The sequence below is a fragment of the Xiphias gladius genome, chromosome 17 (genome assembly GCF_016859285.1).
Source record: "Xiphias gladius isolate SHS-SW01 ecotype Sanya breed wild chromosome 17, ASM1685928v1, whole genome shotgun sequence".
NCBI lineage: Eukaryota > Metazoa > Chordata > Actinopteri > Istiophoriformes > Xiphiidae > Xiphias > Xiphias gladius.
Genome location: NC_053416.1, coordinates 21549563 through 21576699, shown reverse-complemented (window position 1 = coordinate 21576699; position 27137 = coordinate 21549563). Strand labels below are relative to the sequence as shown.

General features: G+C 40.7%; 2 protein-coding genes across 3 annotated transcripts; one reads left to right on the top strand and one right to left on the bottom strand.

Annotated features, from left to right (window-relative positions):
• Window positions 1–530: 530 nt before the first annotated feature.
• On the top strand, window positions 531–13816 carry zswim7 (zinc finger, SWIM-type containing 7). 2 transcript variants are annotated; one of them, XR_005709241.1, is made up of 6 exons: window positions 531–718; window positions 2852–2873; window positions 5538–5640; window positions 11378–11482; window positions 12423–12574; window positions 13269–13381. XR_005709241.1 is itself a non-coding variant. In XM_040150516.1 (5 exons), exons 1-5 carry the CDS (start codon window positions 643–645, stop codon window positions 13377–13379), a joined length of 417 nt encoding a protein of 138 aa, XP_040006450.1. In that variant the 5' UTR covers window positions 535–642; the 3' UTR covers window positions 13380–13816. The 2 variants fall into 2 exon arrangements, 1 of the variants encoding a protein (XP_040006450.1); XM_040150516.1 differs by lacking the exon at window positions 12423–12574 and having other exon boundaries at window positions 535–718; window positions 13269–13816.
• A 1929-nt stretch (window positions 13817–15745) lies between these two features.
• Window positions 15746–26734, bottom strand: adora2b (adenosine A2b receptor). The gene is made up of 3 exons (XM_040150514.1): window positions 26621–26734; window positions 25986–26458; window positions 15746–17092 (listed from the first exon to the last, which is right to left on the bottom strand). Exons 2-3 carry the CDS (start codon window positions 26303–26305, stop codon window positions 16360–16362), a joined length of 1053 nt encoding a protein of 350 aa, XP_040006448.1. The 5' UTR covers window positions 26306–26458; window positions 26621–26734; the 3' UTR covers window positions 15746–16359.
• Between the last annotated feature and the right edge of the window lie 403 nt (window positions 26735–27137).

Genomic DNA, 27137 nt, shown 5'->3' with positions numbered 1-27137 from the left:
GTGAAAGGCCTGTTGCTGCTGATCTCATGTCTCCTGAGCCCTGCATAATACTGTTTCATCAGTGAAAAACACATGAGAATGGTCTATACCAGATACATGGCAAGGAATTATAGGCCTTTGGACCTAAAAATGGAATGGGAAGTCAAAAAGTGGTGTCTTAGAGGGCAACATAAGTAAATTAAAATAGTATAATGCAGAGCAAGTATAGTTTGGTATAACATGTCAGTTGTCTGGTGGAGCTGTGTTAATATTTTCCTAAGTTGCTATGAATATACATGTATCTGTCTGTTCTCTGCTTGTTTTTCCACGTACACCTACCAAAGGAGACTTTTAGGGCTAAGAGCAGGCCATATTCTGAATGATCTTACCAGTTTAATCTAAGACAAAGTGTTTGAACGTATGTACTAGTTGCCTTCGCTACAAATAAGTTCCTCTGGTAAGGTAGGCAGGGACATTGACGGTACCGCCTCATTACTTCGCAAGACTAAAAACCTTAAGTCCTCTCGGCAAATACTAGTTGATTTCTATTAGGCCTTTTATTTTGGAGGGAACACGAAACTTCGAGCCGGAAAGGGTAATATGTAGGTCGTACCGTGTTGTCTGGAGGAGTCTATGACTTCCTAAAATAAAACGGTCTGAGAAATGCGTTCACTTTTACCTACAGTGGCTGAACAACTTTTCCAAGATATCCAGAAATCATACCAGGAAACGTCTCAAAGTAAGGCGACGGTGGTAAAGGGAGAGAAATGCGACAGTTGGCCCGTGGACAGTTTTAATTTATTGGTAGCTGTAGCATTACTAGCTAACAGTTATAGCAGAATGTGACAAACTCGCTTGTCCTTATGAGAAAACCCGGTGTTCACCGATCCTTTGTCAGGAATTAATGGTTAGCTTTTCTTTTCTATTAATTAAACGCAGCAGTTGTTGTTATGCTCCAAAGTAACATTAAATTAGCACTTGTGATATTTTGTTTTATGTACTGTTATTCAAGCGTTTTAAAACCATGTAGTTTAATATTTATGCTGCAGGGGACGCTCTGGCAACACACTTTTACTTGTAGACCACAGTGCTTTCGCTAGACAGCACACTTCTATTACTGAACTAACGTTAGACATCCCAAAAGATAGACTTTTCCCACATAGGTAATTTTGTGGGAAGAGTATAAATAATATTAATAATGGTTCAGTTACTCAAACAGAAGCAGCTAAATAGAATTCAGCCTTCATAGATTTTATTATTTACACCTGTGCTGTGAAAAAGCCCTATTGTGCTCGCGGGCTTACTGGAATGGCAAACTGGGACATTGAAATGGAAATGGAACTGGAACTGGGCCATCACTTATGTTATTAGTTGCCGTGAAGAAAGGTCTTTTGTTGTATTATGAACATGTCCAACATGGGAAGACTGACATAATTCACACATTACTAACCAGGCCTCATCACCATGCTCTCAAATCAACAGATAACATTACAGTTATTGACAGTATCCATCAAGGATTGCCCCCTGCCAAGCCCTAATTTCCAGTCTTGCCTGATATGCCTCAGTGGACTTTTTGACCATTAGTCAGTGATCAGTTTATCTGTACTTGGTCATTAAAAACAAAAATTTATTTTTAAATTTGTATACTGAAGTCATGCCAAGGGACTAAACAATACTGCAGGTGTGAATAGTTGACACAGAGCCAAACAAATGGCAATGCTTTGCCCAAGGCCTTCTCAACAGTTGTTTTTTTGCCTGTATTGTCTGAAACAGTCAGTAGAATTGAACCCAATTCAATTTAATTTATATATTGCCAAATCATAACAGAGGTTATCTCAGGTCACTCTTCATATACAGCAGGTCTACACTGTACTCTTTATAGTTATATTTACAGACCCAGCATTCCCCATTAGCAGTCAGCTTTCTTCTCCACCCATCAGTCTGTTGCTGTCCCACTAGCGCTAGACAGAAAACTAGTCAGATGCTAGCAGTACCAGCAATGCCATACAATTTGAAAACATGTGATTAAAGACAAAAGTATGGGTTGTTTTTGCTTAGAAATTTTAACAGTATCAAAACTAACAATGGCCAGTGTGAAAAGAAATTTAAACATCTTGGAATAAACTTTTTGGTGTGTATAAAACGTACCACCGTTAGTAATTGCACCCATCAGATAAATGTGAAGTAGAATGGAGTAGGATGCACCCAATGTTTATTTTCATTATCGATTAATCTTTGTTATTTACTTGTTTAATTGTTTGGTTTATAAAACAACATAAAATAGTGAAAAATTTTACAATCACAATTTCCCAGAGCCCAAAATGACATGTATTGTTATGTCAATTTGCTGTAATGTAAGACAAGAAAAAGCTGCAGATTCTCACAACTGAAAATTGCTTTCAGCGCTTTCTCTTAAAGTGCAGTGTAACAGCAGTTACATGTGTCTCAGGATGAAAACACCAGGCACTCATGTCTGGGCAGAGTTTTCCAGTGTCTCATAAACATTTTTAAGAAGCAAAATCAAGCCAAACAAGTGTACACAAGAAATAAAGGTTTGGTCTGTGTATGCAAATATAGTATCTTTACCTCAGCATCAACACAAAAGCAGGATGTTAAAACAGATAAAAAATGTGTAATGACCATTTTATTATTTAGTTAGACAGATTGTCTGAGGCAGCTAGTGTCTGGTTAGCAAATCCTCTTTTTTGACAGATTAAATCAGGTTGAGAATGGATTCTCACCCTATTTTGTCCGCAGGCAGTTGTAATTAAAATTTCATCACTTTTAAATGCATGAAAAGATTTTTTTGTGTAAAAGAAAATATATGAACACACATTTTAAGAAATTACTTCTTTTGTTTTGTTTTTTGCAGTTCCCGATGACCTGCTTATTGCGTAAGTGTCAAATCTTCTTATTCCCATTTCCATCACAGATATTTATGAGTAGGTCTGCCACCAATTACATTATTTTGCTGTCACTCATAAAAGTTTAAGACTGTCCATAAATCTAGTTATCCTCACCTGTCCGAGTTATGATCTGAGTAAATAGGTATGCACATGGCTGAATCTGTCTGGGTGTGGAGTGCAGAAACCACACTGAGGAGGATGAGGGAGGTATTTTTAAAGTCTAGATTTGCAAAATGACGTAGCACTGAGACACAGTGCCATGATGCTGCTTTGTGTCTTTGCTGAAACATTTCCTGGCATAATGGAGTTACTAAGAGTGAAGTGGTGCTCCCTGTCTGGGTCAACAGAGCCACATCCTGTCTGCTAGTAAGGAAGACTTTGTTTTAGTGGCACTTCATCACACTATGTCGTAATTCGCAAGCGGGCATTAATCCATTTTTATACATATCTCCTGGTTTCTCTCATCTTTGCCTCACAGGAAAAATGTTGCTGCCCACATTATTGATTGCAAACAAAATGTAATTAAAAATTAGAAAACTCAACTGAAGTTTTTGTTTTATATTAGGAAAGTTACGTCTGATGTAACGCATAACAGAATCACAGTTTATTGCATTAAAGATCAGTATAATTATCTTTCATGGTACTTTGCATCCTTTTGCTACATATGAAATAATTTTCATAATTTTGCCTCTGTACACTACCACGATGGATTTTAAACAAAGCCATCAAGATTTGATTGAAGTGTAGATTTTCAGCTTTAATTCAAGGTTATTAATTCACAATTTAATTCAAAATATCACATTACAGCCATTTCACAGGCTCAAAAGTAATTGGACACACCAACATTATCATAAATATAAGCATTATTTTTAATACTTGGATGAAAATCCTTGAGTCCTTAAGTCTGGAACCCATAGACATCACCAAATACAGAGTTTCCTCCCTTGAGATGCTTTGCCTGGCCTTTACTGCAGCCATCTTGAGTTGCTGCTTATTTGTGGGTCTTTTTTCCTTCAGTTTTGTCTGCAGGAAGTGAAAAGTATGTTCAACTTGGTAGAGGTCAGGTGACTGACTTTGCCATTGAAAAATATTCCACTTCTTTGCCCTGAGAAGCTTTTGGGTTGCTTTCATAGTATATTTTATGTAATTATCCATCTGTACTGTGAAGCTCTGTCCTATCAGTTTTGCAGCATTTGGCTGAATCTGAGCAGATAGTAGAGCCCCATAGACTTCAGAATTCATCCTGCAACTTGTATCAGCAGTCACATCATCAATAAACACCAGTTACCCATTTCCGTTGGCAGCCATACATGCCCATGCCATAACACTGCCTCCACCATGTTTGACAGATGATGTGGTTTGCTTTGGAGCATGATCCTTTCCTTTTCTTCCCCATACTCTTCTCCTCCCATCATTTTGGTAAAAGTTCATCTTGGTTTCATCTGTCCAAAGAACTTGTTCCAGGACTGGGCAGGTTTTTTTAGATGTTTTCTGGCAAAGTCTAATCTGGCCTTTCTGTTCTTGAGTGTTACTAGTGGTTTGCACCTTTTGGTAAACCTTCTGTGTTTACATTTATGAAGGCGTCTTTTGATTGTAGACTTCAACAATGATACGCCTAACTCCTCGAGAGTGTTCTTGACCTGACTAGATGTTGTGAATTCTGCGATCATCCAGTGTAGTCTTCAGTGGTCTTCCAGGCCTTTTGGGGTTGCTGAGCTCACCAGTGCATTCCTTCTTTTTAAGAATGTACCAGATTGTTGATTTGGCCACTCCTTAAGTTTCTGCCACCTGTCTGATAGGTTTGTTTTGTTTTTTCAGCCTAATCATGGCCTCCTTCATTTGCATCGACACCTTTTTGGACTGCATATTGAGAGTTCCCATGAACATCTACCAAATGCAAATTCAACACTTGGAATCAACTCCAGACCTTTTATCTGCTTCATTTGTCAAGAAATAACGAGGGAACAGAGCACAGTTGGCCAGTTGGGACTATGCATATAAATGGCTGTAATTCCTAAACAAATAATGGGATATTTTTGTTAAACTCCTTGAATTAAAGCTGAAAGTCTACACTTCAGCGACATCTTGATGGCTTCGTTTCAAATCCATCATGGTGGCGTACAGAGGCAATATAATGAAAATTTTGTCACTGTCCAAATAATTATGGACCTAACTGTATATAGATAGTAGAAAAATATTCTTAGTAATATATATTTTTGGTTTCAACACATCCCTCAGTTCTTGTTTGGTCTAAACTGGTTAAGATAGTTTTAGTGGAGGTTGAAAGTATTTTTCATGTTTGTGGATTCATGATGTCCGCATTTAGATAAATTAAGCACAGCTACAATAAAATAATATTTTTTGCCATCTAAAGCATCGGTTATAGATGTCACATTTTGGTGTTAGTATCCTAAAACCAAAGAGCAGAAGTGTCACTCCAGATTCACAATTGTGTGATGATTCAACAGTCATACAAGGAAAAACTGTAAAAGAGGCAATGGACTTCTGCTTCACAGGAGAGCTGACAAAACATGCTTTTTCTAATGAGAAGATCCACCACAGTCTTGTATTGCCATGTATACATTTAAACTTAAACTAGATGTCTCAATGTCTTTCCCTCGCCTCTTGCATTTTCTTCCTCATGGCTTTCAGGCTGAAGTTTGTCTTCGGCCCTTGTGCTCTACAGGCTTTGGACCTGGTCGACCAACGTTCAGTCACCTGTCTGTCATCTCCTAGTGGACGCAAGGTCTTCCAGGTATGTCATGTATCTGTCAGCCTTTACAATCAGTAGTCTTGCTTGCGCAGTTAACATTCTACAACTTAATGGTTTGCATTCTAACATCCAATTACTACCACAATATCCACATTCTTCCACATCAAACAATTTCCAAATTGTAGAAGCTACGTTAACACTCTTCTCTGATTCCTGGTAACGCAGTTTTATTCATGTTTTATTTTTCAAAATAGAGAAGAGAGAAATGACAGTTTGTAAATGTATATTTGGCATCCAGATCAAAAAGATCATCAGCACAACTGATAGTAGGGCTTTTTCTTTAAACATGGAGAAAGTGCAAGACCAAAGATGTGTTCAGTGCACGTTGTTTTAGTCCAGTCTAGTTTTGGTGTGAGGGTCTCAGAACCAGGCCTATAGAGTTTTATCTCTAAAGATACTGTAATTCAAACTCCAGTAAAGAAAACAATTCTGATCACTTGCCCTTCAGTAGCCATCCCAACTTTAAAGCCCCTTATTTGTTAAAATCCCCCCAAATACCTGATTTTTAATTAACCAAAAAATTTTAGATCACTATTAAGCATCAATACGTTAGAAGTCCTTTCCAAGAAAAGAACATGAGTTGATGTGACAGGTTTTGGATGCAGTATTTGTAGTTTGCAGTTTTTGATTCTGGGTATTTAAAAGTAAAAATACATCATCTCCATTTGTTATTAGATCTTTATTTTCTGATAGCGCCTTGGATCCTTTTCAACCTGTGGTACTTCCAGTATCAAGACCCAGCATGGCTCACGCAGAGACACACACTACTGTGTGCCAATTGAATGCCCAGCTAATCCTGGCATGTGACATTTTATAACTGAATAGTGACACTGACAGGTGGATACTTAGAGTGACTGTCTAAGCTCACAATAAAAGGTGTTACCCATTTTATTTAAGTTCTTTTTTTGACATTCTGTAAATTCGTCAGGTACATAATAATGTCTTATTAGAGACTTTATGAAGTGCGTTCCTTGATTGAGTTCTTAAAGTTCTTAAAACATATTTTCAAAAGTACTTTACAAATACAGAAAATTATCCATAGTTACCAGATGACTTCATACCTAAGAAGAAATGCCATTACTCTTAAAACTGACCTGGGTCATGCTTACCTTAAAGTTAAAAGTTAACCACAACAGGATGCAGAATAACTTGTTGTGGGAGAAAAAGGCAGTCCACTGAGGTTCTGGTCATTGTGACATAGATTTCCTTTAGACTCCTTTAGGGCCCTGCAAAAACAGTTTTATGAAAGGAAGCGTAAAATACAATGCAGCAGAATAAAGACATGGATTCTGTGGGGACACCTAAAGCGCATTAGTTGCTGTCTTAATTGTTTTACTTTTTTGACATTTGTGGTCCTGCAGAATGTACTAGAAATGAATAATATAATAGTCTATTATTATTCTCTTCTCTTCTGGATAATGTCAGGGTGGCTGTCTGCCAGCTGAAACTAGGTAGAAGCTGGGTGATGCAGGACAATGACCCTGAACACAAAAGTAAATCTATTTCAGAATAATTTCAAACAGAGAATATCTACCTTTTAGAGTAGCCCAGTCTGAGAGCTGTTCACACCGGACGTCCTCAGAATATGTCTGAGCTGAAGCCGCTCTGTAGGTAGAGTGGTCTGAAATTCCTCCTGAACATTGTTCAGGTCTGATCCACAGCTACCTGGAGCACTTGTTTGAGCTCATTGCTGCCAAAGGAAGTTCAACTAGTTATCAAATCCAAGGGTTCACTTACATTTTCACCAGCACTGTGAATGTTTAATCGATATGTTTGATAAAGACAATGAAGATTATAATTATCGTTTTGGTATTAGCTGAAGTACATTGTGTCTATCTGTACTTGTGACTTAGATGAAGATTTTATCACATTATATGATCAGCTTTTGCAGAAATTCAGGTGATTCCAAAGGGTCCACATACTTTTTACTGCCACTGTATCAGGACATATTACGGACTGTTTGAGTTTGAAAACAACAGATTTTCAAACGTTTAATGTTTCAGACCAACATTCCCCATAGCTGTGACTAGTTTGTGTTGATTTTTCTTACCTCCTCAGCTACCCAGATTTGTCCAAATTGAATATTCCTGATCCTTTCCATCAGTCTGCAGGTACAGGCTTCTCTTTAGAGAATAGTAGCATTACAACAAGCAGTAAATCACATGCCGTCACAGGGAGGTTTTACAGCATTAAACAGTACATTATAATCACATAATATTCTTCTTTCTCTTTGTCAGGAATCTTGAAGATTGGGTTTATTTCGTTGCATAAGCAGCTGTGAGTTGCTCCTGTGATCCCGAAAGGTTCCTGTTTTATGTTTTGACATTTGCGGATATATTAAGTCAGACTTTAGTTTACACAGCATCTTTTCAAATGCTGTCTCAAAGCCATGGCGCAAATATTTAGCTTACACTGGTATTTGACTCTTCAATTTAAATTTCAGAGTGAGTGCTTCAGTGGGCAGCTGTTAAAAACAAACCAAGCTGTTTCTACCTAAATACCTGGAACTAGAACATAGTTGACATGTCATTAATTTATAATTTAGGTTCTGGCTAAATATTATAACTGCAGGTCTCTAACTTTTAAGGAATAAAAATTTGGCACCAAGGAGTAGAACAAAACCTCTGAGCCTAAAAAATCGAGTCATGAAAGCCATGACATTGGAGGTTGGAGGGCTGTATGTTTTCGTCCAATGTAGACCATGTATGGATAGCATTTGACAGCACTATGGGTTAGGAGAACATCATTAAACCTCTGGAGGAGAGTGAAGGCAGTGATGACATTCTGAGGAGCAGTGGCTAATTTTAAAAATAAATCCTCTCTGCAGTAGTCATCCGCTTGTCTTCACAGACTTCCTGTAAAGCAGGAAGAAGATGAGAGAGCAGATTTCTTTCATCAGATCATAAAAAATAAGCTTGTAAATTAGAGTTCTTAAATACTTACAGCAAAATCCTGAGACCCATGTTTGGAAATAAAGTATATTCTGAGACTACATAGTGTAGTGAGTTTACTGGAAGTACAGTGACTTACATGCTAACTTTGCACTGTCAGAGAGACGCTGAAAAAGAATTTGATAAATTGATAACTGAGTTTCTCATGTTGTTGTGGTTATTTGGTCTCCTCTTTTCTCAGAAGAAATGGATAACTCATGAAATCTTGACATTTCACTGCTTTTGTCCTTATGTCATTCCTAACATTCAGTGACCTTTTCATAGGAAATGGTGTACCGAAGCTGTAATGAAACTCCAGCTGTAACATGAACACTCTCTGGATGGCAGCATTCATTCTTTTACTCAACAAAATATTAGGGGTTGTTGATGAGGACAGTAGTGCTGAAACAATTAGCTGATTAAGTAGTTTACTGACATTAATTGACTGTTCTGGTATTTGATTAATCATTTAATTTAGGCCACATCTTTGCTGGCTCCTGCTTCGTCAGATGTGAGGATTTGCAGTTTTTTCTGTTTTGTATCATTGTAAATTGAATGCCTTTGGGGTTTGGACTGTTGGTTAAACAAAACAAGCAATTTGAATACTTTTTTCAACATTTAAATACCCATACCCTTTTAAATAGACTAAAATACCTTGTTTGGGGAGCTTCATTTTCAACGGAGAGTACAGTTGAAGGATAAAGTAGGAAAAAATACCAGGTAGGAGTATGATTTTTTTTTTCCCGTCTCTCAGATCATGTTTTCTTTGTGTTGTAAGGTAGTGAGGGGAGTAGTTGAAATGATTTGGTAATGTGAGTGCCTGGTTATGAAGAATTGCAGCTTAAGAAGCCCTCAAATTTATTTTATTCTTTCTCCAACAGTGTTAGTTTGCCAAACCATTCTCGTGACTTGAATGGAAAACAAACTCTTATGTGGAATGGAAGACTTTTTAGCACTTGAATGAGTTCATCGAATCATATATAAGAGACGGGCAACTCTTGAATGGAATAAACAGCGAAAGACTCAAAAGTCAAACTGAATGTATCCAATCAGTAGTGACTGGTGATGCAAATATACAGTATGTTGGAGTACAGATCTCAGTGACTTCCCAGAGCTCTAAATTTCCCTGAAGCCCTGTTTGTGGTGTGATACCAGTGGACAGAGGGCCGTCCAAACTCCTGGGCCACTGGCTCACGATGGCTTCCGGATAAGTATTCTCGGAGAGCCAGCATTTCAGGCAGAGATGGAGCCAGAGCTTTGCTGACGCTTTAACTCTCACTGTTCCATCTGCAGAGACTGAGTAGCTAATCTTGGTGCATAATTTTTGTTGAGGAAATCTGAATCCCTGCCAGATACTGGGAGCCTACAGTTTGTGGTGTCTGTTGATGATATTAGCTGACAGCTTTGCAGTGTGAACTGCACCAGAGCCACATAATCGATGATGCCTGCCGACAACAAAAAGGACCCAAGTGTGAGCTGGTTTTCAATAAACTTGGCTCTTTAGAAACTGTAGCAGTCCTTGGCTTGGTCCTCACAGTTTTACTGTTTCTGTACCCATCCAACTGTCTATGGTGCTTTATTCATATTCACAGAGGTGTTTTAAGTCCATGTAATAATGTAATCTTGTGCCTTATTTATAATGAAGTGTCACATTGAACAAATGAGGTGTTTTTACTTTAGTAGGTCACAGGGAACGGTAATTTATCGAAACTCTGAAGAGTAATGGAGTCTGCTCTGCCATCTTGGGAAGCATTAGTTTTTGTGAGTTGTCAAGCTCATCCACTGTCTTAATGTCCTCATGTGTCACGTGCATGAGGATGAAACTTAAATCATTGTCTATAGCTTGGAGTGAGCGCCAGCATCATGGGCAAGAGGTGCCATCAGCCGAGGCCATTAGACACCACATACGGGTTGTTTAAAAATACAGCATTTCTATCTCTTCTCCTCCAAATAAGCAATGTGAGATGATGAGGCTGGTGCTACCTCACTTTCAACTCAACCACTGTTCTGTCACTTTTATGAAACATTTAAAAGGAGAGTCCAAAAAAAAGTTCAAATTTAGATATTCCTGTAATTTTGGCCTTTTAAGTCAGTGTTTAAACGATACACATTTGAATCTCCAAGCTGGAAATCACTGCATCATGACTTGAAATCACAATAACATCATGTGATATTAGCTGGTATAGTGACACTGAAACAGTCTTAGAACTGTGATTTAGAGGATAAGCTTATATAGCAGTAAAATACCGTGACTGATGTCATAATGTTTGATTTCACACATGAAGCATGTATTTTGTTTTTTGTTTTTTGTTTTTACCATTGGTTGATGTCAAAATAGCACTAACATGCAATGTGATTCACAGTTTAAAAAAAAAAAAAAAACATGAAAAAAGTCGATGTTAGTCATTTTTTTAAGGTTTTGGCCAGAGATGGAGGAAATTGTGACTCGAAAAAAGAGAAAAATGTTCTTGGAAACATGTTCATGTCTTTACTGCTCTGTACCTCGGAGCTCAGCCTGTAATGTCTGGACTTGTCAGACATTTGAGATGCAGCAAAGAACTTTGTTTTCCTTCATGCCTTTCCACACTTTTACTGTCTCCACTGCTCCTCAGCTGCTCCAAACGAAGCTAGCATCCAATACAAACAGCCTTGTGATCATGTTTAATTGGTGAACGCCCTCTCTTATGAACAAACAACTGACACTTGTATCTGCGTATGATTTTTCACACACAAGCTATTGTATATAAAAAGCCATATATCTGAATGTACTTCGCATGAATCTGTTGCAGGTAATGGGAGGATCAGGGCGTTTGTACACTTGTTTTGTCTCCTGTCACTATTGCCCATGCCCAGCCTTCGCTTACACTGTGCTCCGCAGAAATGAAGGCCTGCTGGTGAGTCTCATACAAACTGTGACACAGTTTGGGCTGTAAATGCAACCTCAATTCATTTTTGGCACCAGCTGAAAATGTAATCCTTGGTCAGATTTATATTCTTCTTTATTTATATGTCAGACAGTTTCTAAATAATTTTGTCAATTTTAGACTGTAGTTTGGTTTCTGTTGTTTCTGTTGAAAAGAATATTTTTATTCCTCAAAGTATCAAAAAAGGTATCATGAGATAACTGCCCTGAAATTTCAGGAATCATATCTGCACTAGAAATAAAAGGATTAAAAAATACTTGACCCTTCAAACAGGGAGAGAAACTGACACAAATGTACAAACTGTGTCCTGTTGGAGTTGAATTTTGTACGAACACAAACTCAAGAGCACATATTAGGTACACAGTGCGTACAGTAGGATCTTTACAAACAGAGAAGTGAAATCCCCATCAGTCATTGTGTCTTGTCAGTCAGGCGTGTATCCTGGAGAAAACCATTGCCCACTCAAAAGTGAGATGAAGCACACATTGAAATGTGTGTAACAGATGTATTGCGGTCTGGTCGTGTTTTTGCCTGGTCACTGAGGGGCGTCTCTGCCCTTCCTGGCTGTCTTTTCCTTAAATATCTGCAAGCAAACGACCTTAGCTCTGAGTATCACAGGAACTTGTTTCCCAGGAGAATGCAGCTAAAATCAGTGTGAGAAAAAGAGAGCTGCAAAAAACCAAGGAGACTCCCCAAGAGTGGATCAGCACTACTCATGTCATTCCTTATGAAAACACACTGAAGACAGAAAAATCAAACTATTCACTACCTCATCAAACTCTCCAGCAACTTAAGTAGCTGGCCAGATGAAGCTGGGGTCAATTGTGAGTCGTTACATGTGTGGCAGCTAAATGATGTTGCAAGATGAGGCTTATGGTTGTTCAGATTTTAATATACTGTATCTCTCCAGTCCCAAAGTCGACACTATACGACACTCAAGAGACTCTGAGTTTGACCATGCAGTCTGCAGTCCTCCCCCACTGGAGCCACTCTGTTCATTCAGGGGCTCTGCAGATTCCAACATAACTGGATATGGACAGACCAGGTCCACATTGCTGACAAGTAGGTCAGAGGACAGATAAAGATGCTCTTCCATCAACAGCAGACAGCCATGATCTCATAGACACAGTATATCTGGTAAACAAACCTCTGTCCCTTTATCTTTTTCACCATACTTTGAGTTTGGCTTATTGTTTATGTAAAACACTAATCCACAGGCGTTAGTGTGGAGGAAATCTCATTTATAATGCATGGAACAGGCTGAGGCTGTGGGTGAAAACAAGTCAATGATTTACATGTTAATATTGATAATAATGAGAGGAGCTTTATAATGTGTTCAGTGACACATGCACACAGATACAGAACTGCAGGGCTACTTGTCATTCAACACACACATCAATTACTGGACTTGCTTCTTGTTCATCACACAGACTCTCCATTTGGAAAATGGAAACCGCACACTCGTAACTCTCTTAATCACATGTACTTTTCATTTATACAAGTAATTGTAATTTGATACAAATATTGGAAATAGTTCTGGCATTTCCTTTGTGACTAACATTCTCCGGCTGAAGATTACTCGGTGGAAAATTTCGAACAGGTCCTAACCAAGCAGTCCCTTTTTAGTCTGGTGTTTACATGAGATCTTAGATTTTAAATTACTGGAGTGTCATATCAAGGCTTCATATCCGGATCATTAATCACATTGGTGCCTGTGGCCATTTAATGTAGCAGTATCTGTGCCCTTTTCTCCCAGTGCAAACACATCCTGGCTGCCTACCTTTTTCAGGCCATGGGTGTGACTCAGCAGGACAGTGTGTCTGATCAGCAGATGTCCATGCTGCTCAGCGGGACAGCAGCCCCCTGACCCCAAGGTATGTTCACTACCAAGCACAGCAGCTGCACCAGCACAACTGTCCCCAAAGGCACAGCACGAAACCCTCCTGAATGAGAGTCCACATTTCAAACGGACATTTTGGGCCACTGCAGAGAGGACTGAAGCACGGGCACAGCACCATGGTTCCTGATCCTTCGTATATCTCTCTGAAGGACAGCAGATGTTGCTTTGTTTATTTACCTTTTTGAAGAGTTTATTAATCTGTTTCCAGGGAAATTACATCTGTTCATTGACTGTGCTGCTTTATTTTTAGTTTATTTTGATCTGATTTCACATTAATTGCATGTGAGTCTGCATGTTGAAGTTACTTCAGAAATATTTTGAAAAACATGAATAAAATTCATCCTGTGTATCTTTTCTAAATATGAATTGTCATGACTTCAAATGGAAATTTTAGGAATAAAGAGATCTGTAACAATATAAACATTAACTTTATTAACAAAATAATTCACCATACATACAGATTGCATCATGTTAAATAGTATCAGTTTGCAGTTGTAGTTTTAATGAAGGAAAGATGGCCTCTGGAAAGGTTGCACATCAGCTTGACCACAGTGGATGTTTTTCCTGATTAGTAACGACACTACAGCACAATGACAGATGGGTACTACGGAATGAAAGGCAGGAATGTTGAACTAGATCAACTTGTTATTGTCTGTCTTACTTTTAAAATCACATAAGAAGGCAATAGTTTGACATCAATCAATAGCTTGTTGAAAGCTGGACATCTACAGTACTTATTTTTACACATCAGTTAAAGACAATAATACAGCGTTACAGTGCAGTTACAGTATAGATGTCTCCATTGGAATGTACTAAAATGTTGGCACACTCCTGTATTTTAGCCCTTGAAGTTAGGTCAGAGGTGGTTCAATGGACACAACAGCAAATGAGGAGATAATGAAGCAGTGGAGGCAAATGCTCAACTCAAGAACACTAACACAACATGGTTCAACACCACCAGTGAAGCACTACAAACGGGAAATAATCTAAAATGTCAGTGCAATTTGTTTTCATATGTGTAGTGATGGCTCTCAGGTGACCAAGAACATTATTTTTTATTCACATAAATTGCAACACTCCAAACAAAACCATGCTTTGCTCTGATTCAGTTTACCAGGCCTTTTTGTGATTTATCAGCCCTCGCCCTTCTCTTCAGTTTCAAAAGCTCAACAGGAACATTCACAACAATGCTGACCACCACACCCCTGCAGAAAAGGCACAAAGCATCAGGTGCTCTAAGATTTGATTTGATGGAAAGCAGTGTTGCAGCTGTATTCCCTCAAACTATGATGTTGCACTGAGTACCACTGAGTGCAAACAATTTGAACATGTCGCTATGACCTGTTTCACTCTTAAGAATGATCTATGTCTTTCCTGGAGTCAGCTGGACTTACTCATCTATCTTTGCTAGCACAGAGGAAGGAGTGTTAAAATTCAGTCCCCGGTGCAGTATATTTGAGGTTTTACCCTTAAAAAATGCATTGTTTTTTCAAATGAAACAGCTTGGCTCAGTTCAGTCAGTGACCTCAGCAACTGACTGCACGAACAGACAGATGAGAGCCTCGGGGAACCAGCTGAGATCTTCTTACGAGAGGGGCTGTTGTCAGCTGGACTCCTAAGGCAAGTGACATTCATATACAGCTTACTGATTCAATGCATTGGTGCTTTGTGTGATGTAAGCCACTAAATACATGTGTACCAGAAGCCTGGATGATGAAGAATAATGTAAATTGCACTCAGATTTTATACTGCCCTGTCTGCTTACAGACTGTCATCAGTCGTCTCAAAACAAAGCATCTGAAAATGCTCTGTGATGATCCCGTGTTTCTATGAAGGTTACAATCAGTATCTCACTTCCTGAGCTTTTGTCCTAACGTGGAAATTATATGGAGCACCACTTCAGGTGTGTCTTGCTAAACTACTACTTATTTCTGGGTGTGTTTGCCGTTTGTCTAGGAGCCACAAAGACACCCGTCCTCTAGAGCTTAGCCAAAGGAGTCACGAGATAATTTTGCGACCCTTATGGCTATGAGAGATAATTCATGGGAGAGGAAAATCATTTCTTTTTTCCTGTTTTTGCTTGCATTTTCCCCCCTTCTCTTGGAGTTAAGTTACTGGCGATTTTCAGTGTGCAGGAGAGTCCCTTTTTGTGACCCCTCTGTAGACCACCGTGTCCCTCCGCCTGTACAGGCATTTTTTGTGGAGGAATTACTAGTGCAGCAGCAGGGACACCTGCAAACACTGACAATTAGCTGAAGCAGCAGCTCCAAACATTTCTGCTATACAAAGGTATAATGTATCTTATCTGTCTCTTAATTTGGATATTGATATGAAAAGACCTCCTCTTATAATCAAGTAAAAGACAAAGAAAATCTTCTTTACTACTTCTTTCTGTATATTGAGCCTGTGATGGTCATGAGTATATGAATGTGGGATGTGGACTACAACTATTGTACCTTTCTAGGTCCACAAGTACATATCTACCCACACAAAGTTTTTTTTATCTTTACATTCTGGAAGGTGAGGTCTTGTAATAAATAAATAATTAAACACCATCACTGTATTCTGACAATATAAAATAGCAGGGCAATAGTAAGGAGTGTTTGGAGTTGTAACAGGGTGGATTCAGAATGTTAAATAGCATTTTAAGTTTGGAATCCTGTTCACAATCCTACAAATCCAGTTAGCTTCATCATGTTTTTAAAAATCAAAAAATCCTTCACAATATAAAAGTAACATAAGACTCACCATTCAACATTTCACTGCTTGACCCCTGAAACTTGGCACAATTCATAAATAAATGTCCACATTCAAGGCGCCTTTTACATTGGTTCATCTTCATATATCATACCCTTGTTCTGTAAACATTATAAACCTCAATGAGAATAAAATTCAAGACTGAAACAACAGAGTTGACACAGATAATACTCCTCCTCAGTACAACTCTCTATAGCAGAGGGTCGATGGTCATGTGGATTTGGTCTCTGTTGCCTCTGCTGCTGTTGGAGCTGTGGTACAGCTCCTCCCTGCGGCACAGGAAGTGTTGGGACAGGATCTTGCGGAAGGTGTTCCTGAAGTCCTGGATGCGGTAAGCGTAGATGATGGGGTTGACCGCAGAGTTGGCATGAGACAGAATGATGGCCACGTACATGACAACCTCCGGCCTCTGCAGCTCCCTGTAAAACAGCGTGAGGCAGTTGAGGATGTGGACGGGCAGCCAGCAGACGGCGAACAGTCCTACGATAATGGAGAGAGATTTGGCGGCCCGGATCTCCTTCTGCAGCAGCCCGTGGTGGTGGCTGTCCCCGTTGCCCACGCACTTGAGCTCGATTTGTCTCAGCTGCTTCCTGGCCACGGTGAAGATCTTCAGGTAGATGCCCAGCATGATGAGCAGAGGAAGCAGCACACAGACAAAGAAATTAAAGTAGACCATGTAGTGCATGTCCACCACACTCTCAAAGAAGCACTGGAGCTTGCAACTCCGTAGTAAGTCTCCTCCGCCACTCGGCCGCTGCGTGAAGCCAGCGTTTGTAGTGTTGTCCACCCCAGAGCTGTTGTTCCCACAACTGGAGTACTTCAGGTTCCAGCCAAAGAAAGGAATGAGGCCAATAACAAAAGAGAGGATCCATAAAATAGCAATGATCTCTCTTGCAGTCTTTCCTGTCATTAACTCCTTGTACCTAAAGAAAACACAGCAGTGGTTACTGACTTTATAATGTTCCCAGCGTGGGAGTTTATACATGTCAAAATAGGAGACTAAAGGTCGAGTACAGCACAGCTATAATAGATACAAATACAACAAAATGTGTGAACATGAATGAAACTTAATCATCGTCAACAGTTTCTTTGGGTGCTTTTTCTCTGATCTATTACTTTATTTTCACAGTTTTCTGATGTAAATATTTGCCCATGTACCACTTATGATATCTACTTACCTGTATCTTTATTTCATTTTCTTTAAGTCTCAAAATCCTAGCCAAACTCAAAGACAGGTCTTGCTAGTATTTTGTGTCTCACATGTTATTGCTCAAGAAGTGGTTTGAGAGTCCTGAAAAGGATTCACACCCCACATCTGTTAAATAAATGATGCGCCGGGGAAGTGCCCGTCGAGAATGTTTATATGCTGTTTTGCTCATAAAAAGTGAACAACCGGTGGCTTTTGACATGCAGCTTGTTGGTGTGGCCTGATGGACACATCACATGTATTCTTGTACAGCGCACCAGGATGCACATTGATGCACATTGGACTAACCATGAGGAGTCTGGCAGAGAATCAGGGTGTTCAAGTGTGACTATGAATTGCTGCGCTTTGTTGCATTCAAGTGTTCTAGGAAATACCATCGTTGTCTTTTTTCTTTTTCTTTTTATGACTTGGTCTTTTTTGTTTGGTTTTCAAACACAAGAACAGCACCCTAAGGTTAGATCCAAAACATACACAACCAAAACCAACAAAACACAAGAGGTTCAATGAAGTGCATCAAAACAAATAGGATATGAAATTAGATCAGCTTCAAAGTCTTGACAGTCAACAGCCTTGTCTTTAGAAAGAGCTACCAAATTAATTTTGGTTTTGTGCATTGGTGGAAGAAGTACTGAGATCTTTTAGCTAAGTAAAAGTATCCATACCTCCCTGTAAAAATACTCCATTACAAATAAATACCTGCATTCAAACTCTTACTTAAGTAACGGTAATGTATTATCAGCAAAAAGTAGTCAAACAATCAAAAGTAAAAGTGCAAAGAACACGCAGCACTACATATGGCGTAAAAAGGACACTGCCTATCAACATGAAAACATCATCCCGACGGTGAAGTACGGTGGAGGGAGCGTCATGATTTGGGGCTGCTTTGCTGCCTCTGGGCCTGGACAGCTCACCATCACCGAGGGCAAAGTGAATTCCCAAGTTTATCAAGGTATCTTACAGGATAATGTCAGGGTGGCTGTCTGCCAGCTGAAACTAGGTAGAAGCTGGGTGATGCAGGACAATGACCCTGAACACTAAAGTAAATCTACTGCAGGATGACTTCTAACAGAGAAAACCGCCTTCTGTATTGTTTTTGAATAGTGATTATTGATGATTATTAGTGTATTACTAGTTTAAGCACATTAACACAGTTAATGCAGAAAACAGGGTGATTCCAAAGGGTTCGCATGCTTTCTCTTGTTGACTACTGTAAACGCAGTGGAGTGAAACATAGAATATAGTTGCCGTGGCTCAGGAGGAAGAGCGGGTTGATCCGCAACTCCCTCGTCCTAACAGATGCACTTCAGGTGTCTTCATCTGGAATTTTATCATCTCAGTGCATCCTTTCAGCCTGACATGTGGAGGGGAGGATATACATGTTCTGTGGCCAGTGGAAACTACACCCTCAATTCAATTAAAAAAACGCACAGTTTGCGAACAAGACAAAAAAAAAAAAAAAAAAAAGACAAACACAAATAGCTAAAGGCAGATACACCCCATATTAATTTGCAAGAAATGTCCACTTTGCATGTAATGATCTAATTGCAACACAGGCCTATTTTAATCTCGAACACATTATCAGCTGCAAAATGAAAGGATCAAGTCTGCAGCCAAGTCTGACAGTATCATACATCCTGTTTCACAAGCCAAATTCATACACCAAACACCGCTGAAATTACATACACATCATTTGTGGTGTGAGGTGGTAACCTGTTTATGTACACATTCAGATACTGTGACCGGGACTTTCACAGACCGCATCAGTAAAGCACGAAGGTTTGAAAATGATAGAAGCCAACAGTAGAGCCTGAAAGTGTTTGGTTTTTATAGGTCTTCGCTTCTTTTCCTGTCTCGGTTTCATGCTGTTTAGATTATTCGCAGATTCAGTGTGTTCCCCGTAGAGCCAGCGCCTGCCTGAAGTATGATACGAAATTCTCAACAGCGGGTGCCCAGTGGCTGTGTATCGAGACGCAGGGCGGATTCACGCGAGTGTCGCCCTGACTGCCCCCGTCACGCGAGCGGCGCTTGAAGCAAACTGAGCTGCTTCCTCAGAGTGATTCAGGCGAGCAACCGCACGGTAATGAATCACACACTTGCTTACATGCGCGCACACACACATGCAATCGGAGCTGGCATTACCACAAATAATCCATCTGACCTCTTCCGCTACACATTACACTATATCAGAACTTAAAAAGTGACTTTATTAACCATTTGTGAACTTTGTTAAAACTCGCGGTAAACTATGAAAACATGGTTAATGCACTGACCTACTGAGTAGTATTTACAAAGTTCCCCCTTGTCTTTTCTGACTCTTGTCATCCGCCTCCTGAACATGAGTTAGCGCAACACAGCACTACCTGCAGTCTCCTGAGCCGACCAGCATCCCCCTCCATCCAACTCTGCGACACCGTCTGGTGTTTCACATCACTGTATGGCTGCATAATATCAGACTCCCACATCTTCTAACAAAAGGGCGATGACGACAACTACAAGACGCACTGGGGGAAATGGAGGGAGAAAGCAGGTCTGTGCAGACACAGACACAAACACAGTGGGCCACAAATAACCTGTGAGTAAGATAAATACAGGAACTGGTCGTGCTAGTTCAGGAACATTCACCTCATACAGAAAGTGATCGGTAGGTGATTGGTTAACATAATCAACATTATTTGGATACAGTTTGTTCAGCAGTAAATTTTTAGTATCACATCTGTAAATAAATCTTAGTATATACATTACTGATAAAATTCTACACATGACCATTAAAGTTTTCTTCTTTTATGCTGGCCAATGATTTTTCAGGAATATAGCTCAAATTGGTCAGATACAAATAAACATAAACGACCTTTTCTGAACCAGTGTGTGTTGTCTGTTATTAATATAATCCCCATTGCGTCCCATGGACACGTAGGTGTTTTAAACTTAGGTAGGTGTGGATAGCGCCCTGTTGATTTAGGATGGAAAATGTCACCCAATGCAACGGCACCGCTCTTTTCTGAGGTTTTGATGAGAAGCAATATCAGGATATCAGGTAGGATGAAATCATGAATTGTTGGTTTTGGTCTTGTCATGGGATTTATGAAGAAAATGATACAAATAGTGTCATCCTTTGAGGCCGGCTGTGAGAGGTTGTGAGAGACGACCGTCGAGCGAGGCTGTGAGGAAAACGGATTCAGATGCAGAGAATTTGCTAGTAATATGAAAGTCATGTTACGGGAACAACAGGGCTTCTAAATCATTCGCCCAGTCTACATCCGAAAGGGCGTTCACACCGAAAACAGCCCTGTGCTCTGATAACGCTAACAATCCCAACAGTCAGGTGTCCATCGGCGGTGTGCGAGCACAGCCTCCGCGGCGCGACCTCGCTCCAGGGAGGCGGGCGGGTCGCCCCGGGGGCCATGAATAATACAGCACTCTGCCCACAGAGGGAGAAGAGGAAGCTTCAGAGCTCGCCATGACCTGTACAGCTCCTCACGTTTCATCACCTGCCACATGATCTTGTCAGTCACAAGTACAGCAGGCTGCACTGGGTCCGTTTCTCAGAGGGTCCACCTCCCGTACATTGCCTCCCACTCTCCCTTTCTGTCTTTGGAGGCAGGGAATGTGCGGGAGGCTGAATGGATTAGCTCTGGCATGACGACAGCACGCTGGCATCTATCTTTGTTTTGCTTTCTTCTCCTGCTCCATTCTCCATACATCCCTTCTTTTCTCTCTGCCGCTGTGCTTCCGCCCGGGGCCACAGACCTCTTCCAGACCGCAAACACACACACACACACACACACACACACACACACACACACACACACACACGCACATACACTCAAAGTTCACAATGTCCACTTAAATATCTGGCAGTATCCACAGCTCAGCTACAAACACAATCAAACGTGGCCGTTCACACTGACAACACAAGGGGGTTTTATACTTCGCCCGGCCTACTGTTGTGTATGCAAACAGTGCTGTACAGCATTTGCATTATGAATCGTATTTGTGGCTATCTCTCTAAAAAAAAAAAAAAAAAAAAAAAGCTGACAAGCCAAGTTGAGAATGAAACCATGTAAACACGAATTTGAATTGTATTTGTAAAGCTTTCAGGCTCCCATTAAGCTGTGCACGTGTGAGAATTGTTTTGACACAAGAGAGACAGAGTGTAAGAGTGTGTCATGCGGTGAAGCTCAACAACCACTCCCCTCAAATTCTATTTTTTCAGTATGAAATACTCAGCCGCTGAAGGCTCCAGAGGAGGTGGCCTTCCCGCTCTCAGAAAATGAAAAACATCCAAAAGAAAAACAAAAACCATCAAAACATCAAAACATCCATCCAGCCATACCGACCATGTGAGACTGTAACCTCTAAACACCTACTGTTAAGTAAGTCTATGCAAAAAGCTCAGCCCTTGGAGTCTGTTAGCTTAGCTTAGCGTAAAGACTGGAAGCAGGGGGGAAACGTTAGCCTGGCTCTGTCTGAAGCTTAAAAATTCCCAACCAACACCTCTAAAGTTACTGAACACAATATCACACACCATTATATTGTATTTATCACTCTTATATCTATGGTTCGATAAACAAATTGAAATGTAAAAACAACAATGTATGGTTTTACAGGGGGTTACATGCTCAAATGACTGTATTTCTTGGCGACTAGTGGCTGGACAAAGTAACTTCCTAGGCTTCTATGCCTCCAGAGAAATCCTTTCAACGCATAACCCACCATAAACCGCATCTTATCGCATTTAAGCGATATGGCATGTTAATAAGTGAGCAACAGAGGTCCTGGGGCAGGCTGTTTCGATATCTTCAATAGAACATGGCTAGCTGCTTTCTCCCCGTTTCCTGCCTTTATGATAAGCTACGCTAACTGTCTCCCCGCTGTAGCTTCGCATTCAGTACACAGATATGAGCGTGGTATCAATCTTCTCATCCAATGCACAGAAAAAACAAAAAGCAGCAAATAAGCGTATTGCCCAAGATATCCCACACCACAAAATCAACATTTCATGGTGTGGAAGTATTGTCAGTCTACAATATTGTCGAGCTGCAAAACCCACATACATCATAAACCGCACAACAATTTCTAAACCTTAACTATTCTCCAAACCATGCAGGGGAACCTATACTCATTAACCAGTGTTAACCTCCTTCATCAGTAATCTTTTTACATCACACTGCACTTAATTGTCCTCCAATCTCCACAGCTGATCCTACGCCACTCTAGGACTCGGCATTTGTTGTCGTCGATAATGTATGCCTCATTGAAAGTCTGAGCATGATGCATCCCTCACTGCATGTCTGCTTCTTGAAACATTTTCCATGTGACTCACATGCAAACTGATAATATATGGATCAGTTGTTTGAAGTCCAGCCATCAACAGAGCTTTGCCTGGTTCTTCACCTCTAACACTATCTTAACTTTTTGACATTTTTCATTATTTGGGAAACACTAAAGCAGGATTTACATCAATGCAACATTTGTATAGCACAGTTAAACAGCAAGGTACTTCCAGGAGCTTTACATAAAATATAAAAGGCATCAAGACAAAATGTAAAAGAAAGTTAAGACAATACAACAAAAGCATTAGGATATAAATGAAAAAGAGTTAAATAGAAAATAAAAACATTTAAGAAAAATACAAGAGTAAAAGTTACAGCGCAGTGTAAGAAATAAGTAATTATTTGATTTAATAAAAGGCAGTGGCAAATAGAAATGTATTCAGCCTTGATTTAAAAGAACTATGAGTAGCAGCAGATCTGCAGTTCTCTGGGAGTTTGTTCCAGATATGTGGAGGATAAAAACTGAACACAGCCTCTCCATGACTCTGGGGAGAGAAGTCCCCAGAGCCCGGAGTCCTGTCCTAGATGACCTGACGGGTCTGCACGGTTCGTAACGTAGCAGCAGATTAGAAAGGTATTTCGGTCCTAAACCATTCAGTGCTTTATAAACCAACAGCAGTATTTTGAAGTGAATTCTTTGACAGACAAGGAGCCAGTGTAAAGATCTGAGCACTGGAGTGATATGATCCACTTTTTTGGTCTTAGTGAGGACTCGAGCGGCAGCGTTCTGAAACAGCTACAGTTGTCTGATTTTTTGGACGGACCTGTAAACACACCGTTACAGTAGTCGGTTCACCTAAAGATCAACGCATGGACAAGTTTTTCCAAATCCTGCGGAAACATACAGTCAAGGATATGTTCTGAAAGTGACTGTAAGCTGACTTTTTAGTTGTCTTAGTGTGGCTGTTAAAATTCAGGTCTGAGTCCATGATTATACCAAGATTTCTGTCTTGGTTTGTGGTTTTTAACATTATCCACTGGAGCTGAACGCTGACTTTTTATTGATCTTCCTTGTCTCCAAAAACAAATTACTTCAGGTTTATCTTTGTTCTACTGAAAAAAAATCAGGCACATCCAGTTCTGCACTTTTTCAATGTACTTACTCAGCTCTTGTATGAGATCATAGTCCCCTGGTGATATGGTTATGTAAATTTGAGTGTCATCTGCATTATTCTGGTAACATTTTGTATTTTCTATAATCTGAGCCAGTGGGAGTATGTAAATGTTAAACGGAAGGGGCCCCAGGATGGAGCATCGGGGAAGCCCGCATGTCTTTTTTGTCCATTCAGATGTATAATTACCTGAAGACAAAAAGTAGCCCCTGTCCCTCAAATAGGATTCAAACCAGTCTAGTACTGAGTCAGAAAGTCCCACCCAGTCTTCCAGCTGCTCTAGTAACACCGCTACACCCCTACATGTGTTTAAACACATTAAAATGATGGAGCTGAAACTTGCTGTATCAGAATCCAAAGGCAAGATGCTGCTGCTGGCATGGATGGGGACAATCCTTTGAGGTCTACATTGTGCTAAAGGTTATTTGTTTTATTTGCTTCAACAGGTCAGAGCGGAAAAATAACTGGATGGTCTTTCTCTGAGACATGGTATCAAGCAAGACTGGGAAATGAGGAGAGCATTGAGTGGGTGTGTGGCTCTGTCTTCTCATGGGGTTTAAAACATCTGGTTCTGGCCTTTCACTTCTTCTAAAACCATCTGTGAAAACACTTTTATCTGAGAGAGATTAGTGGTCCCAAAGGACTGCAGACTGGCCGAATTCAAACAAACACGCACACACACACACACACACACACACACACACACACACACACACACACACAACAAACATCACTGCATGTAACTTGAGCTGAACATATACACTGATCTCATTATCACTTGAGCGCATATGTGTTGTGAGGGTGCGAGCTGGGCTTTCAGAGGAAACTACGAAATGTCATGTTGAAAACCTTTTACAGAGAATGTTATGAGAGTGTCACTGGTTAACTGGCAATTAAAATCAGTGTTTTCTGTGTGAGGAGGTGGAATGAGGTGCGTTAAGGTTTGATTTTTTTCCGTGGGTCAAAAATAGAAGCACAAACGGGGACTTTACAAGCCACTGTGTTGGTGGCACACAACCGTCATCTCAGACTAGTGTCAAACTGTCCTTTCTTGCCAGTGTTTGAGTGTCAACGGAAATGACAGCACATCACAGCCAAACAGCCCCCGAAAACACATCCAGTGCCCACAACATTCGCTATTCTGAATGTTGCCTTTAAAAGACAGTCAACTCTCTGGCACGGTGAAATGCCAAAAATCAAAAATTCCAAAATTCCCATCTGATAATAAAGCATATATTCTTCACTGCACAGAAATATCCAGCGCCAGCGTGCCATGCTGTTTCTGCCTGTTTCTGTGTCCTCAGGCGGACTGCGGACATACTCAGCGGCTGCACAGTGGATCTCTGTGGCCTTTGCCGTCAGGATCAATGGGAGTGACACACTGTGGCCGGGTATTGATTCACGGGCTTCTCCCGATGTGTTACATCAAACAGTTACACGACAAGTCTTCGCGTCTTTTTCATGCGCTGCAGGAGATGTCAGATGCAAAGCACACATCTCGCTGAGTATCAGGAAAATGATGTCGAACTATTCAAGAACTCAAAGATTTCTTGGGTTTCTGTTGCTGTAATCACAGTGGACGTTACCTAAACCCTTTAGCTTATGGAATCGAGGTTATAAAACAGAGACTTCAAAGTCTTTGCTAAATCTGTCCCTAACACCAGATTTAAATAATGTTTAGAGAGGTATTATGTGATTATCATTCCAAGTTTAGATATTGACCCTGCTATTCTTACATGAGGCATTAATCTCCACAGGAAATTGATTCGCGAGATCACAGAGATACTGATCTCTCAGCTCCTGAAGTCGATCATTTTTTAATGGGAATACGCAAAAACATTTAGGGAAATGATGTTGGGCTTTTTTTTACGAGGACAGGATGAGAGGAAGTTTGTAGATTTCTGCTTATTTAGCACAGGACATGTGATTAAAAATGCAGGCCAGTTCCACTTAAAGTTACAGTCTTGCAGACAGATGGGTGGCTGGTTCCCAAACTGGGGTCCAAGAACCAAGTGGGCCTTGAAGACCTGAATCCACTTTGTTTGGTTAGAAGAAGGCGAAATGAGAGTTAAAGAGGGACTATTCTACTCTAGTTTTCACTGTCTTCGCCATTGTCTTCACATTGCCAGATTCATTTGACAGCAGAGATCAAACGAACACTCACCTTAGAGGAATTTTGACAGCCAGATATCTGTCTATCGCGATGGCAAGGAGACTGAAGATGGAGCTCTGTGTGAGTACCAAGAGAAAACAGGCCAGGAAGAGGCATCCATAGAAGTCCAGACGTATGCCGATGCTGATGGTTATGGCGAAGGGGATGGCGAGGCAACCGACCAGGATATCAGCCACAGCCAGAGACACCAGAAAATAGTTGGTGACGTTCTTCAAAGTGGTGTTGATGGCGACAGCCCAGCAAACCAGTACGTTGCCGGATATGGAGAGAACAGCAATTACTACTTCAATCACGATATAGAACGTATGCATCTCAGCAAAGTGTGTTGTAAAGGACTAAAACCGGCAGGGTGTTCACAGAGAAGACGGTCACCCACAACACCGCTTCTAGTCCCAGAGGAGTAAAGAAGTCTTTCTGCTATAATCCAGCAATATTCCACAAATGAGAGCTGCACAACCAGCCATCTGCAGGAAAGACAAGAATTGACTTTATGGTCATTTTGAGAAAAAATGACAAATGTGCTATTCCTGCATCACAAAGTTGAGACAAGCTATAGTGGCCGAGTAACAAAGCAGGAGAGTGTCCACAAAACAGATGTAAAGTCAGGGAACGTAGTTTTCGCTCACCTTCATGAACCCGCACATCGTCTCAGGATGTTTTCACGCCAACAGCGGCCGATCTGTGGAGCGCTGAAGCGGCATCTGTGGGTCTGTAGCGCCGGCACAGTGTCACACAACTTGCCCGCGACAGCAGTTTTGAAGGGGAGGGAGAAACGCAAAGAAGAAAAAAAGAAAAAAAGAAAAAACAAACCAAAAAAAAAAAAAAAAAAAGTGTTGAATCTCCCAGAGAAGCCACGCCCCAAACACACACACACACACACACACACACACACGCTCTCATGCCGTTACAAGTAGCCGCGCGTGGAATCCCAAGCGAGCGTCACGTCGCGCTTAATTACGCGCCAGTGAAACAGCATCCAACGACGCCACCGCGCGCTTTCCGTCCAACGTGAACGCGCTCCGGCATAACTCACACACGTCTGGTTTCAATCAGGACGGGATCGAGTCCGTTTTGCCCCCTGGCCGGCAGTCGAGGTGGGGGGGGGGGGTGGGCGAAAATTGTTTACCTTCCGCTGCTGTCTGA